Genomic DNA, 15,171 nt, shown 5'->3' on the forward strand with positions numbered 1-15,171 from the left:
ATGATCCTCCTTCCTCTTGCGCTGGGCTCACGTACTCATGGATTCCTTCTGCTTAATACTTAAGCTACCCAACTTACCAAACTCTTTAGCCCAACTACTCTCCTTGGCCCAATATGCAAGATTTGGACCAAACAACAATATGCTATGTATCAATTGTGTTCGGCTAAAATGGAATGCTGCTTTTGATTGTACCAATAACTTTGCAGTTGCGGATTGGGTTTATTGGGAAATTATGGATCAATTATCGATTCTATTTATCTATTTATCCTTTAAAATAGCTTATTGACGAATTAAAAACAGCAAGCAAATAAAATAGACCGTACAAAGTAGACGATGCAACAAGAATCAAATGAAGAGTGAATTATTTGTAATGTGGTGACTGGTGACAAAGCAAAGGCAAATCTAGACGTAACAAAAGACAAAGCAACCTGCTGACCTGCACTATAGAGTAGTACACACTATTTGCTCATAAAATTCCAAGATCTATCTCCGAATACAGATAAATAGAGACGTTCCAAAGTCTATACAAAGTTTTCAGTAACATACAGCTGCCACCAAACACGTAATTCAGAACTCACATGCAAACCTTTTAATGCCCCATCTCATCTTTTTCCTTCACTCATCCAGTATTATATACAGTATATATAAATATATAAATACAATCAAGTACTTTTTTACTTAATATGGAGTACTTCGTGAGTACTTTTTTTTAGGTAAGAAAACTAGGTTGATCCTCTATGGTAGGATCAACCTATGTCATCATTTCGAATAAAGGAGGTAAGTTGAAGTCACCGACTATCAAACCACCTCGAAAGAGTTGGACATGAATGTCTATTAGAAGTCATGAAGTCAGCAACCTTTTTGGTTTCACGAAAATAATATTTAATTATCACTTTATCGAAAAAATGAAGATCTAAATTCACATCCTTGATAATACTAGAAATTTCCCAAGGAATTTGCCAAGTACCTCAAATCGAGTTAATAACACATAAATTATCACCCTCCATAATTAATTTTGAAATTCCTAAGTATTTAGCTCCTAAAATACATTTTTTAAAGCGAGAGCTTCCGCAAGAAAGATACTATTGGATCCGCACTTTTTTACATCCAACAAAATGACTTTACCATTATAATCTCTTATAGAATATCCTAAAATAGCTTTATTACCTTCTATTCTCGATCCGTCAAAATTTAGATTAAGGAAACCGCTTCTATAATTTATATATTGACATTTGGTTTTTAAAAACATTAATAGTTTATCAGAAAAGCATCTTAGCTTCACAAAAGGATTCCTGCGAGAACAAGAATTTGTGGTAGTTGTTAGTAGATTAGTTAGTCTTGCTGAAGATGGGTCGAAGCAAGTAACAGGTAATGTCACTCACAAAACGGGTAAGGGGACAAGGTGGGGCACCCCCATGTGCTTCCCTCTCTCCTCTATTTGGGTCATTTGTGAGAGGAAATGGTATTCGTCACTCCAAAATGACGGATACGTGCCGTCTTCAATGAGATTTTTGTGTTAGTAGATTAAGAGCATCCGCAAAGGTGGAAACTTACCTCCCCAAATGCCCTCTCTCTCATCAAATGGGAAACCTCACCATTGCACATACCTCCCCATAATATGAGGTTCCACTGTTTTTAGGGGAGGTCCCCAAAGAAAAAGTAAGGGTAATTTGTCTACTTTTGGGGAGGTTCCCAAATTATAGGTGTAAATTAATATTTTTGGGGAGCCCCATTGTTACATATATGTAGATATAAATTGGGGACGAAAGATGGAAAAGTTAGTGGAAAATGCGGTGGACGAATAAGAGAAAGAGAGATAAAATATAGGGCACCTCACCTTTGCGGATGCTCTAATAGACAAAAATTTTAATACATTTGGTTAGAAAGGGAAGAGGTCCATTTATGGTGATTGTTAGTGAATGATAAGTGTTCCTAATAATATAAAAAAGTAAATAAATGAATAAAACACCTTAAAATGAAATCGTTAAACAAATAATTGGGAACGAGTCAATAATAAAGTGTCTTCTTATAACCATTTAAAAATAATTGTATGAAGGTCGTCTACCATTATGACTACCTTAAGTTTCTCATGTGATAATAAAGTGTCGTGATGTGGTAGTGATAAACTGTTGTATTATTACTGTTAAATATAGATTACAACAATTTGTTAATATAAATTGACTTAAGGAATACATTCAAATAACACAAATTCTTGTTTCAGACAGACATTTTTGGTCTTATTTGTCAGACGGATAAAATGTTGCCATTTTTTAAGAAAATGTAACCAATTAATTCACAAAATGTTATTACTAGAGGTGTTATTTTTTACCCTGAAAATGATGTGAACAATAATGGTAACATGTTACCAAAAAATAACAACATTTTATTGTAAAATGATGACATATTACCCGTCTTATTTCAGACCAAAAGCAATGATCTTAAGAAAAACGGACCGTTCAAATAAAGGTAAGATTATTAGTTAAACTCAGCAAAGTCTCTGAAACCATTTTCTAGAATAACAACTACGGAACACGTAATTCTAAAAATGCAAATATGTAATTTACTTTAAAAAGAACCCTAACACATAAATTGTAGGTACTCCGTAACTTATTACTACTTGTCAGACAAATATAGGAATTGAAAAGAGAAACTACCAATCTTACGACCTCCTCGCAGATCAAGTTAACATTAGAGTTTCAACGTAGAATTAAAATAAACTAATTAAATAAAAACACTAAAAAATAAAATAAAACAACATGTAATAATTAAATCAAATCTCAAAAGCCTTACATTTCATATTATTATTACTATGTTGATTAACGTTGTTATTGAAGCTTGAAGTGCTGCATTGTAACATGGAACTCTTACAATGTGCAATAGCACCCTGTATAGCATTTTGCAACTCCTCCATTGTAGACGCATCACTTGACAAATAAGAGCAGCTTCCTTGACTCGTACTTGCGACACCGGGCCGGGCCGGAAGGCCTGTCCGAGTTAAGACACCAGAGTGACTCGGTGATGATCGCATCGACGAAGGACAGCTTGCCACATACCCACGTTTCATCAACTTATTATTGTTGCATTTTATGTTTCCTGAGAATGAACTTGCGTTGATTGTTGTCGATGTTATTGTTGTTGTTGTTGTTGTTGATGATCTTTCTGTTCCTTTGAGGAGGATATCAGTTGAGGTTGTTCTTAACGGTACAGACGACGTCGTTTCGAGGACTGGACTACCTCCTACGCATGGACTTCTACCCGGGTGTTTTGAGGATAATTTGTCGTAAAGTGGTTTTACTTTTTTCAAGTATTTTCTTATGACATCTTTTGCAGAGGGGTTTATTTTTTTGGCATTATTGTTGTTTATGTTGTTTTCCTTGGGTTGTGGTACTGGTACTGGTACTGGTAGTGGTAGTGGTGGTGGAGGAGGAAGGTTAATGTTGTCTTTTTTGAAAACGTTTGAGAATCTTGATAATGAAAAGTATTTCGATGATGCCGAGGTTGTCGAATTTGTTGGAGGTTTTTTGTTGCTATAACGCTTAAAACCGTTGTTGTTGTTGTTGCTGCTACTGCTACTGCTGTTGTTGATATTGATGTTGATGTTAATGTTGTTGATGTTATCGTCATCAGTAGCGGAACTAGGGCGCGTGGAGTCGCAACAAGGGTCTCCATTAGCGAGAAGTGAGAGATCGGCAGCGAATGACGAGGAGGTGGAGTCGTTGGAGGAGGAGGAGTCACGTGATGCTGTTGTAGTGGTGTCAGAGGAGGAGGTGGAGGAGGATGCTAGTAATAGGGTTCGAACCATGGATATTCGAGAAGATGTTTGGAGGGGTAAGATTTTTCCCTTATAGAAGAGTTCGTCGGCAGGGCAAAGCTCAGCCGACGATTTTCTAGGGGAGAGCGAGATTCGAAACTCAAAATCGGAAGAGGACGAAGAGGAAAAAGAATGTGTTGGTGAAGATGGGAGTGTTTTTGATCTATTTCTTTCAATTTTCTTCCCCATTGATATTATTTTTTACGAGTTTTGTGATGATTATTAAATCTACATTATTGGGGTATGAGGGAGAAATGTGAGGATAGGTGATGGGGTTTAGACAATGAAGGGAGTAAATGAAGTTTCTAAGTGAGAGGGATGGATGATGATTAATTAAGAGGGTGGGTACTTTTTTTGTTGGGTAATGAATAAGACTCACAAGAGAGGAAGTAGAGAGGTGGTGAGAAAAACGGATAGTTTATTCTATACGACGTCTACATCTACATGTTATTTTTTGCGTATGGTACGAAATTTTATTTATTTGAATTCCGCATATCTCCTAAATCTTAACAATTTTTTAATAGTGAAAGATCAAATAGTACATTGAACTACGACTTCAATTAATTAAATCATACGAATACGGATCATGCATTTTTGTGTACGGAGCGTGTATTTAATTTATGAGTTGATTGACACTATTAATAGGTTTTATTAATAATACTCCATTCGATTCTTTAAAACCGTTTCATTTACTTTTTGCACAAGGATTAATGTTGCGGGCAAACTGTTGACTGTTGAGTCTTGCCAATAAAGTAATATGATAGATATTAAAAATAAAAATGAGCAAATTCTAATGAATAAGCCAAAAATGTAATATGCATCATTTCTAAAGAATTGGAGGTAGAAGTTTATAATTTAAATTAAGAATTATTGTTAGGTCTTAGTTTTTGGCATATGCTATTTCCTACCAAATTAGATCATCTCCATTACTTTCTATCTCCATTACATATTAACAGTCTGGAAATTATCCCAAAACAATTTAATGGGCAAAATATTAAATAATGAATGATAATGTATAGGAGAAATAATATATTAAAATGAATCTATTAGAAGTAATGGAACGTCCAATACTTTTGAGCTAATGAAGAGGATACAACTCATTTCCTACATAAATATTACTAAATCCAACATATCCTTAAGGTTTTTCGACTTTGCCTTCTCATTTCTTACAAACAAACAACCCTAAATGAGATAAAAAAAGGCTTATTGACATAAGCCTACTAGCCGTCCCACTGGCCGACCATCAACGTAGAAGGGGGAAGTTCGACGACGATAACAAGTCGACGACGACGGCATAAGGTGTTTGGCTGACGGCATTAGTGAGTTCTACAGTTGTTAGCTCTAGGTTTAAGCGATTTCGTTTTGACGATTATCAAATGGCTTATAACTAAGTATTTATTTATGCTTTCATAAGTTGGGGAAAGATAATTTGGGAAACATAAGAGAATTCATCTCATTATTATCGTCTCAAGGTAAGACCGTCTTAATTTATATTTATATCGTCGTATTTAATTAAATTATTGTTTAAACATCGTATGGACCACCGTGGACAGTGCTGTTACCCTCAATAGTTGCCTTTGACTGTAGGGATGCTAGTGGGACAAGTCGTGGCCATTGTCGACCACCTTGGGTGGCGAAATTTGTGTCTAAAGGGGTGGATGTCGCGGATTTAAGACGGGAATTGTGACTTGTATGTTTGACGAATAAACGTGGGACCTGGGTGGTTGGTTAAGTCGGCTAAAGTCGGTCCTAATGGTGGTGTCGAGGTGGCTGCAGGTGGTGGTTGGTACGGTGGGCTGTCGGGTTGTGGTGGTTATAACGGGTTTGAGTTTTTATTCGAATTGTGTGTCGTTTTGGAGGGATCGTGGGTGGACGTTCCTGACTGGGGCATGTGGTGGGTCCACCGTGGTTCAAGGGAGATCACGGTGGTGGCCAGAGGCTGTCACGGTGGTGGTACGGTGGTGAGTGTTTGAGTTGCGTTGTTTTGTGTCGGGTTTTCGGGGGACTGTCTAGGGCGTGGTTAGGATGGCTAAGCTAGTGGTTACTGGTCGTCGAGGCTGGCCGTGGTGCGGGCTAGGGTGTGGCAGGAATGGGTGGTGTTGACGATGGTTGGTGGTGTCGGGAAAGGGTGGTTAAAGGAGGGGATTGGAGCACGGTTTAAAACCGTGATTATGGGGGGGTCGCTTGGGTTTGTTTTCACGGGATGGCATGGGTTGTTCCATTTAATTATTAAGTCGGGTTTACGTAATCATTTACACGAGAAAATAATTAATTAAATTAAATTGTAATTAATTAAATTAATGTAGTAAATTGAATATTTAATAATTAAATTATAATATTGCGTTTAGGTGACGTTTTGAAGTGGAGTATTTCTGATTATTTTATTGGACTGCTTTATTGGATTTGCCGCTGAGGTAGGTTATCTACTCAACTCGAATATGTATTGGTGTAATTTATATGTTGAACGTTAATTGAAATCGGATGTTGGTTGTTGGTTGAATATTGATATTGCTGATTTATTATTATTCATATTGCATTTTGTATTGTTGTATTGAAGTCCCGGTCCAAGGGTGGCGGGTAAAATTGAAAAACCGGTCCACGGGTGGCGGTATATAAAAGGGTGTCTCGGGATTGATATTGTTTTTAAGGGTGTCTCGGGTTATTGAGAAAGGGTGTCTCGGGTTATATATGTTGATGGAGGATGTATGGATGTTGGAGTTCTGATCGGGATTGATCATTTGCATATTTATTCTGCATTATTGTTGTATGGTTTTTGTTGTTTAGATATTCCTACTCAACCATTGGGTTGACCGTGTATTAGTTAAACACATGTGATAAACCAATAATTGAGGAACAGATTGATTCCAGGTAATTGAGCAGGCTTAGAATGGGAGCTGAAGGGCGAGAGGATATGGCATTACTTAGCTGTCTAGATCACCTTAGACGAACAAATAATATTTATTATTCGTATTATTTAGTTTCCGTTGCGGTTGTACTTATTAATTTAGTTATTTATTTTGGATTATGTAATAAGGCCATTTAAACATTATATTTATTTAAAGTACTGTGGTTTCGTCTATCTTTGTATTCACTACCTGTAATACTTCGTATTTAATAATAATAATAATATTTTATTTATACGAGTTATGTTGAGACGGAATAATAATAATAATAATAATAATAATAATAATAATAATAATAATAATAATAATAATAATAATAATAATAATAATAATAATAATAATAATAATAATAATAATACATTATATATGTATTATAATCCCACCACATACATATATACTCCCTTATCCTCACCCACCCAACCTTATCCTAATGCAATCCACAAAAAATCCACCATCAAACTTTAGAGAGAAAAGAGAGAAAGAGAGAAAGAGAGAAAGGAAGAGAAAGACCGTCTTTTGCCCTCTGCCTTGAGATCATAAGGTAAGCCGTCTTATACTAGCCATCATATTATTTTATTCATACTATTGACCCGTCCAGACATTGACCCGTCTTAGACCACCCGTTTACCACCCATTTAGGGGTTTGACCGTGGGTTTTAATAAGGGTTTTTGGGGGTTTCGTGCTGCGGGTTAGGGCTGCCTTTTTACTGCGGTTTCGGGTCGGCTTGGGTTCGGGTTTTGGGCAGTGGTTGTCAAGGGAAGATAGGGGAGTTAAGGGGTGGTCTTGGTTGGTGGCTAGGGTGGCTGTGGTGGCCAAAATCTGGGGTAGAAGGGAGGTGTACGGACGGGCGTTTATGGGTGCATATTTGTCGTGTGTTCTTTGTTGCTGCTGTTTCTATCGTGGGTGGTGGCTGTCGGCATGGTGGCCACCCTTAGACCCATCGTGGCCAGGGCGGCACCATTGTGGTGGTGGCGGCCTTGATGGTGGCGGCTTGTGCGTGGGTAGTGTGAGGAGGGTGGTGTTTATGGTGTTTGTGAGTGTTGTCGGTGTCGGCTATGGTTGGTGGTGGCCGTGGGGCTTCTGTTGCTGGCCGTGGCCACCATGGCTGTGGTGGTGGCCCACAGTGGCAGCGAGGGTGGTATTGTTGTGGTTGGGTGAGTCAGATTTTTGAGTAAATAATTAAGACGGGTTTATTTAGTTAATTAATTCGTATTTATTTAGTCGTATACGTATTTATAAAATGTATTAGTATATTTATACATGTTGGTATAAATATATATCAGTATAATTATATGTATTTGTATACATATTAGATTAATATATTTATACATATTTGTATGATTGGATGAGTATATTTATACGTATTTGTATTATTATCGTATTTTAGGAAATGTGTTTTGTGAGACGGTTTTACGAGACGGACCTAGCTTGTGTGATGCGGATTTGCTGTGAGGTAGGTTTATCCTACTCAGTTTCATTGTCGTATTTATTTATAAAATGAGTCTTTATCATACATTTGCATTGAGGGAGTCGGTAATTGGCATGTTATATGGTATATCGTATTTGTTGCGTTGTCTGGTATGTCGGAGGACACAGTGGTTTGATTGGTTACTTGTTTTGGAGACGTAAGACAGTTGGGAGACCGTCTTACGCTTAAGTCGCCTCTTGGAGCTTCCCACTCCAAGAGGGATGTGCACATTAATGGCTTGAGTTACGGAGGGACTCCTGTTGTTGAGACACGATGTCTGGCAGGGGATCCGGTTGGCTTTCAGACCCGGTACGTCTGGGCGTGTCCCGGTACCTGTTTGTGGTTATCGATATGTCTGGGCGTGTCCCGGTACCAGTGTGATTGTCGGTATGTCTGGAAGTGTCCCCATACCATGGTGGTGGTTGTTGACGGTTGTTCATTCATATCATGGTCATTTTGTATGTTCACACTCGAGTCGAGTCACACTTTATTTATTTTAATGTAATTGACGTTTGTGAGTCTGTATCTTGTCACCTATCCCTTTTGGGGTGGCTTGTGTCGATCCATATGATATCCTTTGGTCATATGGGGAGCAGGTTATATTCAGGTTGTTTGGATAGTAAGCGGGAGACGGGACGAGCTTGATGATATCACGAGACGAGTTTAGTTGGCTAGACGAGTATAGTTGTCATGAGTTGTATTCTTATTCATTTGTTTATGTTTATGTAAATTCACTAAACATTTATATTAATAAAATGTTCTTTGATTGAAGGTTTGAAACACTACCTCGGAAAACCGAGATGGTAACTCTCCAATTATCTTGGCCGGATAATCGGGGTGTTACAAAGTGGTATCAGAGCGACGATTTTGGAACCTAAAACCAATGAACCAAAAATGAATCTAGGAGAGTCTAAGTAAAATGAACCCAACATGAGTACCATAGGAGATCGGTTTTGGATGGGTAGGCGCCCTCATGCCAAAGCTAGTGCCTATCGTCTCAGTTGGACACTACGGGGGTAGTTAGGAGTATGGGAATCATGATGTCAATCGTAATAGGAATGCATATGTGTTATTGCTTTAATGTGTGTTTGATTATGGCATGGAATATGATCATTAGTGAAAGTGTTATGCATACACGTGTTTTGTGACTCGTAATAGGTTTATCGTATGATTGAATTGTTTGCGTAGAATATGATAGCATGTGATAAATGGATAAGTAGACTCATGTGAGTAGTATATCGTAGATATGATTGGTGTATGTTTATATGAGGGACGATAGTCCTGAGTCTTGGCACGTAGATATCGTATGCGTATTTGAGCTTGCTAGTGTCGTTGTTATAACATGAATGATGGTGATTGGTTGTAGAGTAGCTATGATTATGAGAGTAATGTGCTAAAGATAGTGAGTGTGAGACCAAACCCAACTGAGTAGAGTAGTACTTGGGCGAGTTGACCAGTCACTCGATCGAGTGGATGCGTCACTCGACTGAGTGGAAAGTTCACTCGACCGAGTGGACAAATTTAAGAAATTGGAAAACTTCGTAGCCTGTCACTAGACCGAGTGTAGTTGCACTCGACCGAGTGCCCTGGGCACTCGACCGAGTGGGTCTATTTAGCTGAGAAATTCGTGTAAAATTTGTTTTTCCACCTTATCTTTTCATTTCTTGAACCTCGTAACTTCGGCATCGATTTGTCTTAAAATAATTCAAGGTTTTCGTATTAATATTTGTTATTTGAATTACACTTTGCTACATCACTTTCCTTGATTCGTTTTATCAAATTTCGACCATGTAGTGGAGTCATCTTCTTCATTTTTTCAATTTAAACTGGTTTTGTATATACACATGTTTATTCAATTTTACAAGGAATTGCATGACTTTGTCCCATTTCATAGTAATGGTTGATTTTCTACATCATTAGAGTGGTCAAAAATTGGATTTTTTTACGATAATTTTTTTTCCTTTCCCACCATGGATGAGTTTAGAAACTTGTGCTTTTGAGACGATAACCAAATATTCATGCTTGTTGTTGGGTCATATTGAACAGGAAAAGCTTAACACTTGTTGTTAATGTCGGGCTTTTACCTTGTATGCGAAAATTTCAATTTTTAAAGTTTGACTTACTTTTCATTTTGATGAATAAAACTTGTTTTAATCGTCTTACCAAGACTATCATTATCCGTAGTAGTGTGGTAAATTGTCTTAAAAATGAAGATTTTGTTGCAAAGTTTAGCTTAAAATTTTGAACCAAGCGAGGAATATGAATGTTTTTGATGTTACCCAAGTATGCTTTAATAGTATTGTAAAACTATAATATTGTTTTTGAAATTTTGTAATAAAATGGTGTGAATCAAATTTTTCCGTCTTGAAGGTTGACAAATTTTCCGAAAAATATTGTGAAAAGTATAAATAAGCTTTGGTTTTCCGCTTGTGACGTATCTCGTTTATTCATTATTTCTCTAATCTTTGATTTTGACATTTTGTGAAGTCATATGTGAGAAATTTTCCGTCTTAGAATTTGATTTTCGGAAATGAATAACCTACCCACCCGGATATTCTGATTTTTCTAAGTTTTGTTTTACACTAATCAATTCGTAATGCTTTGAATTTGGCCTATAGTGACATGTACCATCCTATGACGGATTATTTTCTATTAAAGTCCTCAAGAAGTTTGAAACGAATGACCTTATGCTAAAGTTTTAATATAACATTTCGCATTTGAGTAAAGTTTGAGTAAAATTTCATAATGAGAAACAACATTTTACAAGTTAGTAAAGTTGCTAAAGTTCAATCTTGAAATTGCATCGTCTTTCAAAGTTCATTATATTTCAAATGTGCAATTAGGGCAATTTTAAGGTGTTGACCATTGACTTCCCATCCCCTCGAAGTTGTTTGATTTCCTATCTTTTTATATCCGTTCTGAATTGTTTTAATTCTCACCATCCTTATCCGTTGAGTTAACCCGGGATATCCGGGCATAGAGTTGCGTGTGACCCAAAATAACATTTTCTCACCTTAGCCTTAGGTATATGTTTTCAACAAGACGAGTGATTTTAGACATAATCATCAAGTTTGATAATTTGGGAACACTCGGACGGTAGTGGGATACCATCAGAACTTGGATGCTTAGCGGCTGCGTGATAGTGAACGCAATTTGAGGACATGTGAGGATGACCTTTTGAGCACAACTTAGATGTTTTTGTTAGCATGTGGTTAGGTTAGAACTTGTGAAATGATGAGGAAACAGTTGAGGTACTCGGAGAGTCGAAAAGAGAGTGATAATTGATGCGACCATAATTGGCGCATATTTAGCCCCCGAATTACCATTGTTTCTATGCTTTTTAGTGCTTATTTGGGTCATTTCTTATCTTTAGATCTTTGTTTTGCATATTCTTTGAGATTTTGATCCCTTGGTAGGAAAGGAGTAAGAATCTTGCATTTTCATGGCAAAACGAGGCTAAATGGATCGTATTCAATGACCAAGCATCAAGGAGAGACAAGACTAGAAGGCCTTTGTACATAGCTAAGTAGAAGATCAATGTTGAGAAAGGATCCTTGAGTCCCCAAGGAAATCCCCAAGGATTCTATGAAGAAAAGGGAAGAAAAGAAGAAGGAATGATTTGTAGAAGAATCCGAACGGATCATCCACGATCCGTCCGTCCGCCCAAACTCAATCCGAGCGTCCTTACCTGGATCCGCTCGGATCCCCAGGCCCAATCCGAGCGTCTTCTACCTTGATCCGCTCGGATCGTCCATGCCCCATCCGTCCGTCTCGACCTCCATCCGCTCGGATCACAAGACAAACATGGTTTCGTCCTTCAAGTTACAAAATGGAGACGCCCTTCTCTCATTGAATACCGGAGTCTCCTTGCTCAACTTAAAAAGTGTAATTACTAGTTTAGCCCTTAGTTAACCCTAATGCATCCTCCTAATTTGCACTATAAATACCCCATTAGTCTAATTAGAGGAGCATGTTCTTCTAATCAATAGTTAGAGTAGTTAATATCAATCAAATCTCTCTTCAATATTGTAATCAAGTATTAATCAAGTTTTAATCCAAGTTTTAGTTCCTTAATCTCTCTCTTGTTCTTACTTTATTTTGGGTAATTGAAGATTATTTGGGTTATTATTGGGAGATTGACAACCTCTCAATCTAGGATTCAAGTACTTCTATTATTCTTGCTTTATTATTGGAATCATTAGTAGGTATAATCTCTTAATCCCTTTTTAATTATTGCTAATTACTTTCATTTATTCATCATGTTTCATTATGTTAGTATGATTGACAACCTTTCTAGCATGATCAATATGATAATGAGTGAGTAGTCTCTTAGCTAGGGTTTAATGGGTGATTAGGGGAAACCAACATGGGGATGATTCATGCTTAAATCAATATGCTTTCATATCTTATTTGCTTGCTTGTTTTGATCTTAATACATGCACATGTTATGTTTGATGAAATGCTAAGCCTATGAATCCTTGCATTTATTATCATCTACTATCTCTTCAACTTGACTTGTAAGACATAACCCAACTCGAGTCTTGTTAGATCATGCATGTGTTAAGTAGGAAAGATTAAGTCGACTTGTAGGTGTTGTACAATCCAAGAGATTCGGCTCAGGGACCCAAACTTTCCTAGGATTGTAAGATATAACCCAACTCAATCCATCACAACAATAATTGCTTGCTTATAATTTGAGAACATGTTTGTATGATCATATCCCATGAATCCCCTATGAACCCATGACACCCTAGTGCTTTTAATCAATTGTTTACACCCTTATTCCATTTACCTTGTTAGTTTATTTTCATTGCTATTTTAGTTTAGTAACCTTCTACATCAACCCAACTTGTGACACCCCTAGACACCACTAGTAGCAATAGAAATCTTCGTTTTCAATACCCGTCCCTTGGGATCCGACCTTTACTTACCTCTTTACTAATTTGTAGAGTTGTTTGTGAAGTATAAATTGTGTTTTGTATCGACCATTGACCAACGACCACATTTGCTTAATTTGTGAACTAAATGGCTCCGATCAAAAATGGCGCCTGCTGTGGGGGACGGTGTTTAATTGATTTTAGATTTCTTTTGTTATTTTTAGTTGTGTCTTTTTCACCTTGGGGAAGTAAAACTCCTCAAGGTTTGTTCTAATTGTTTTTGAGTTGTTTGATATTTTGCATGTCTAGAAGGTTACAAAGAGATTTGTTACCTTTTGACCGTGAAATCGAAAGAACCTTGACGAATAATAGGAGACTTGTTAGGAGGAATTTGGGAGGTGTTGGTGAAGTTGTTCAACCCACTAGTGAGTTTGTCAATCCTTTCGCAATAGAAGGAGAAGAGAACCCATTAAACAATACCACACAAAATCCACCTACAATGCCTAAATTTTCGTCTCACTCTATACCCACCGAGGAGGATCTACCAAACGGTACTCCTACCCCACAACATCTTACCGGAAACTTTATTGCCAAGTCCGCCTTCATCCAACTAGTTGAGAGGAGCCAATTCGGGGGCATGCCAAGTGAGGACCCTCATTCTCATATGGAAACATTTTGTGATTATTGTGAAGCTATCTCTCAAACGGGCGTGACTCAAGACCAAATAAGATGGGTCTTATTTCCTTTTTCGTTAATCGGCACCGCAAAGCAATGGTTGAAGGGCCTTGATAAGGCCACCCTTGGAATAGATTCTTGGAAGAAGTTAGCTCTCGCTTTCTACAAAAATTCTACCCAGGAAAAGACTAATATGCTAAGAGCTCAAATTACGGGTTTTAAGCAAAGGGATGAAGAATCTTTGTATGAAGCTTGGGAGCGGTTCAAAGGTATTTGTCGCTCATGTCCTCACCATGGACTTAGCGAATGGTTTTTAGTGCAACAATTTTGGAATGGTTTATATGAAGATTCAAGGAACATTCTCAATATGGGATCAAATGGAATGTTCACCGAAGTTGATGACAATCAAACATGGAACAAGATTGAGGAAATGGCGGTCCATAATTCGCAATATAGTAGGCCTCGCAAGGCTACTAGAGGAAAGTATGAAGTGGACACCGTTACTCAATTGGGTGCTCAACTTAGTGCTCACATTGACACTATCAACTTGAAGTTTGAACAAGCTATGGCTAGACTTGAGGAAAGCTCAAAATCAACAAAGCATCATGTCAATGCCTTGACGGCATCCTCATCAATCCCAAGCGGGATATGTGAGAATTGTGGAACCTTAGGTCATGATCAAGGAGAATGTAGGGGAACAACCGAGCAAGTTAATGCTTTCCAAGCTTACAAAAGTGGTACCCCTTATTCAAATTTTTACAATGAAAACACCAAGTTCCATCCAAATCTCTCATACAAAAGCCAAAATGTTCAAAACCCTCAACCAACATACACTCCACCACCCATGAGAAATCAAAACCAAAGACCCTTTTTCAATCAAAACCAAGGTTACCAAAATCAAAATCCATACAATCACCAAAATGACCAAAGTTTTGATGTCCAAAAAGCGGTCCTTCAAATGCAAAAAAATCAACAAGAATTTTTCACCCAAATGCAAAAAGATAGCCAAGCAAAGGATACCACCATCAACAACATTCTAGCTCACACCAAGATGTTGGAAACACAATTGACCCAACTAGCATCTTCAAGCTCATCAAGACAAAAGGGGCAATTACCACCACAAGGTAATCCCCCTAGACATGAAACGGTTAGTGCCATTCACTTGAGAAGTGGTACAAGGTATGAAGCACCGAAGGAGCAAGTTGAGGATGAAGTTGTGAGAGCTAGTGAGAATGAAGTTGTGGTGCAAAGTCCCAAAGAAGGGGAATCATCAAAGGAAGAAAGTTCAAAGAAAAATGAAGACAAAGCCAAAGAAAAGGAGCCCATTGTGATTAGACTTCCTTTTCCAAGTCGTCAAGCCAAGCCTAAATTTGATGATCAACTTGGAAAGTTCATGGAAATTGTGAAGAACTTAGAAGTCTCAATTCCTTTCACGG

General features: G+C 37.6%; 1 protein-coding gene and 1 non-coding gene across 2 annotated transcripts; both read right to left on the bottom strand.

Annotated features, from left to right (window-relative positions):
- Nucleotides 1-2,537: 2,537 nt before the first annotated feature.
- LOC141657459 (putative membrane-associated kinase regulator 1) lies at nucleotides 2,538-4,229 on the bottom strand. Its single transcript, XM_074464709.1, has one exon. The coding sequence runs from the start codon at nucleotides 3,998-4,000 to the stop codon at nucleotides 2,771-2,773; it is 1,230 nt and encodes a 409-aa protein (XP_074320810.1). The 5' UTR covers nucleotides 4,001-4,229; the 3' UTR covers nucleotides 2,538-2,770.
- Nucleotides 4,230-13,928: 9,699 nt separating this feature from the next.
- LOC141658000 (small nucleolar RNA R71) lies at nucleotides 13,929-14,035 on the bottom strand. The gene has a single exon (XR_012548912.1). It is a non-coding gene; the product is annotated as a small nucleolar RNA R71 (small nucleolar RNA).
- Between the last annotated feature and the right edge of the window lie 1,136 nt (nucleotides 14,036-15,171).

This window comes from Silene latifolia, chromosome 5, assembly GCF_048544455.1.
Source record: "Silene latifolia isolate original U9 population chromosome 5, ASM4854445v1, whole genome shotgun sequence".
NCBI classification, from domain to species: Eukaryota; Viridiplantae; Streptophyta; class Magnoliopsida; order Caryophyllales; family Caryophyllaceae; genus Silene; species Silene latifolia.

Bases quoted from the DNA above. Each gene is read 5' to 3' on its own strand.
- LOC141657459 (XM_074464709.1), bottom strand. From the start codon at position 4,000: ATGGGGAAGAAAATTGAAAGAAATAGATCAAAAACACTCCCATCTTCA.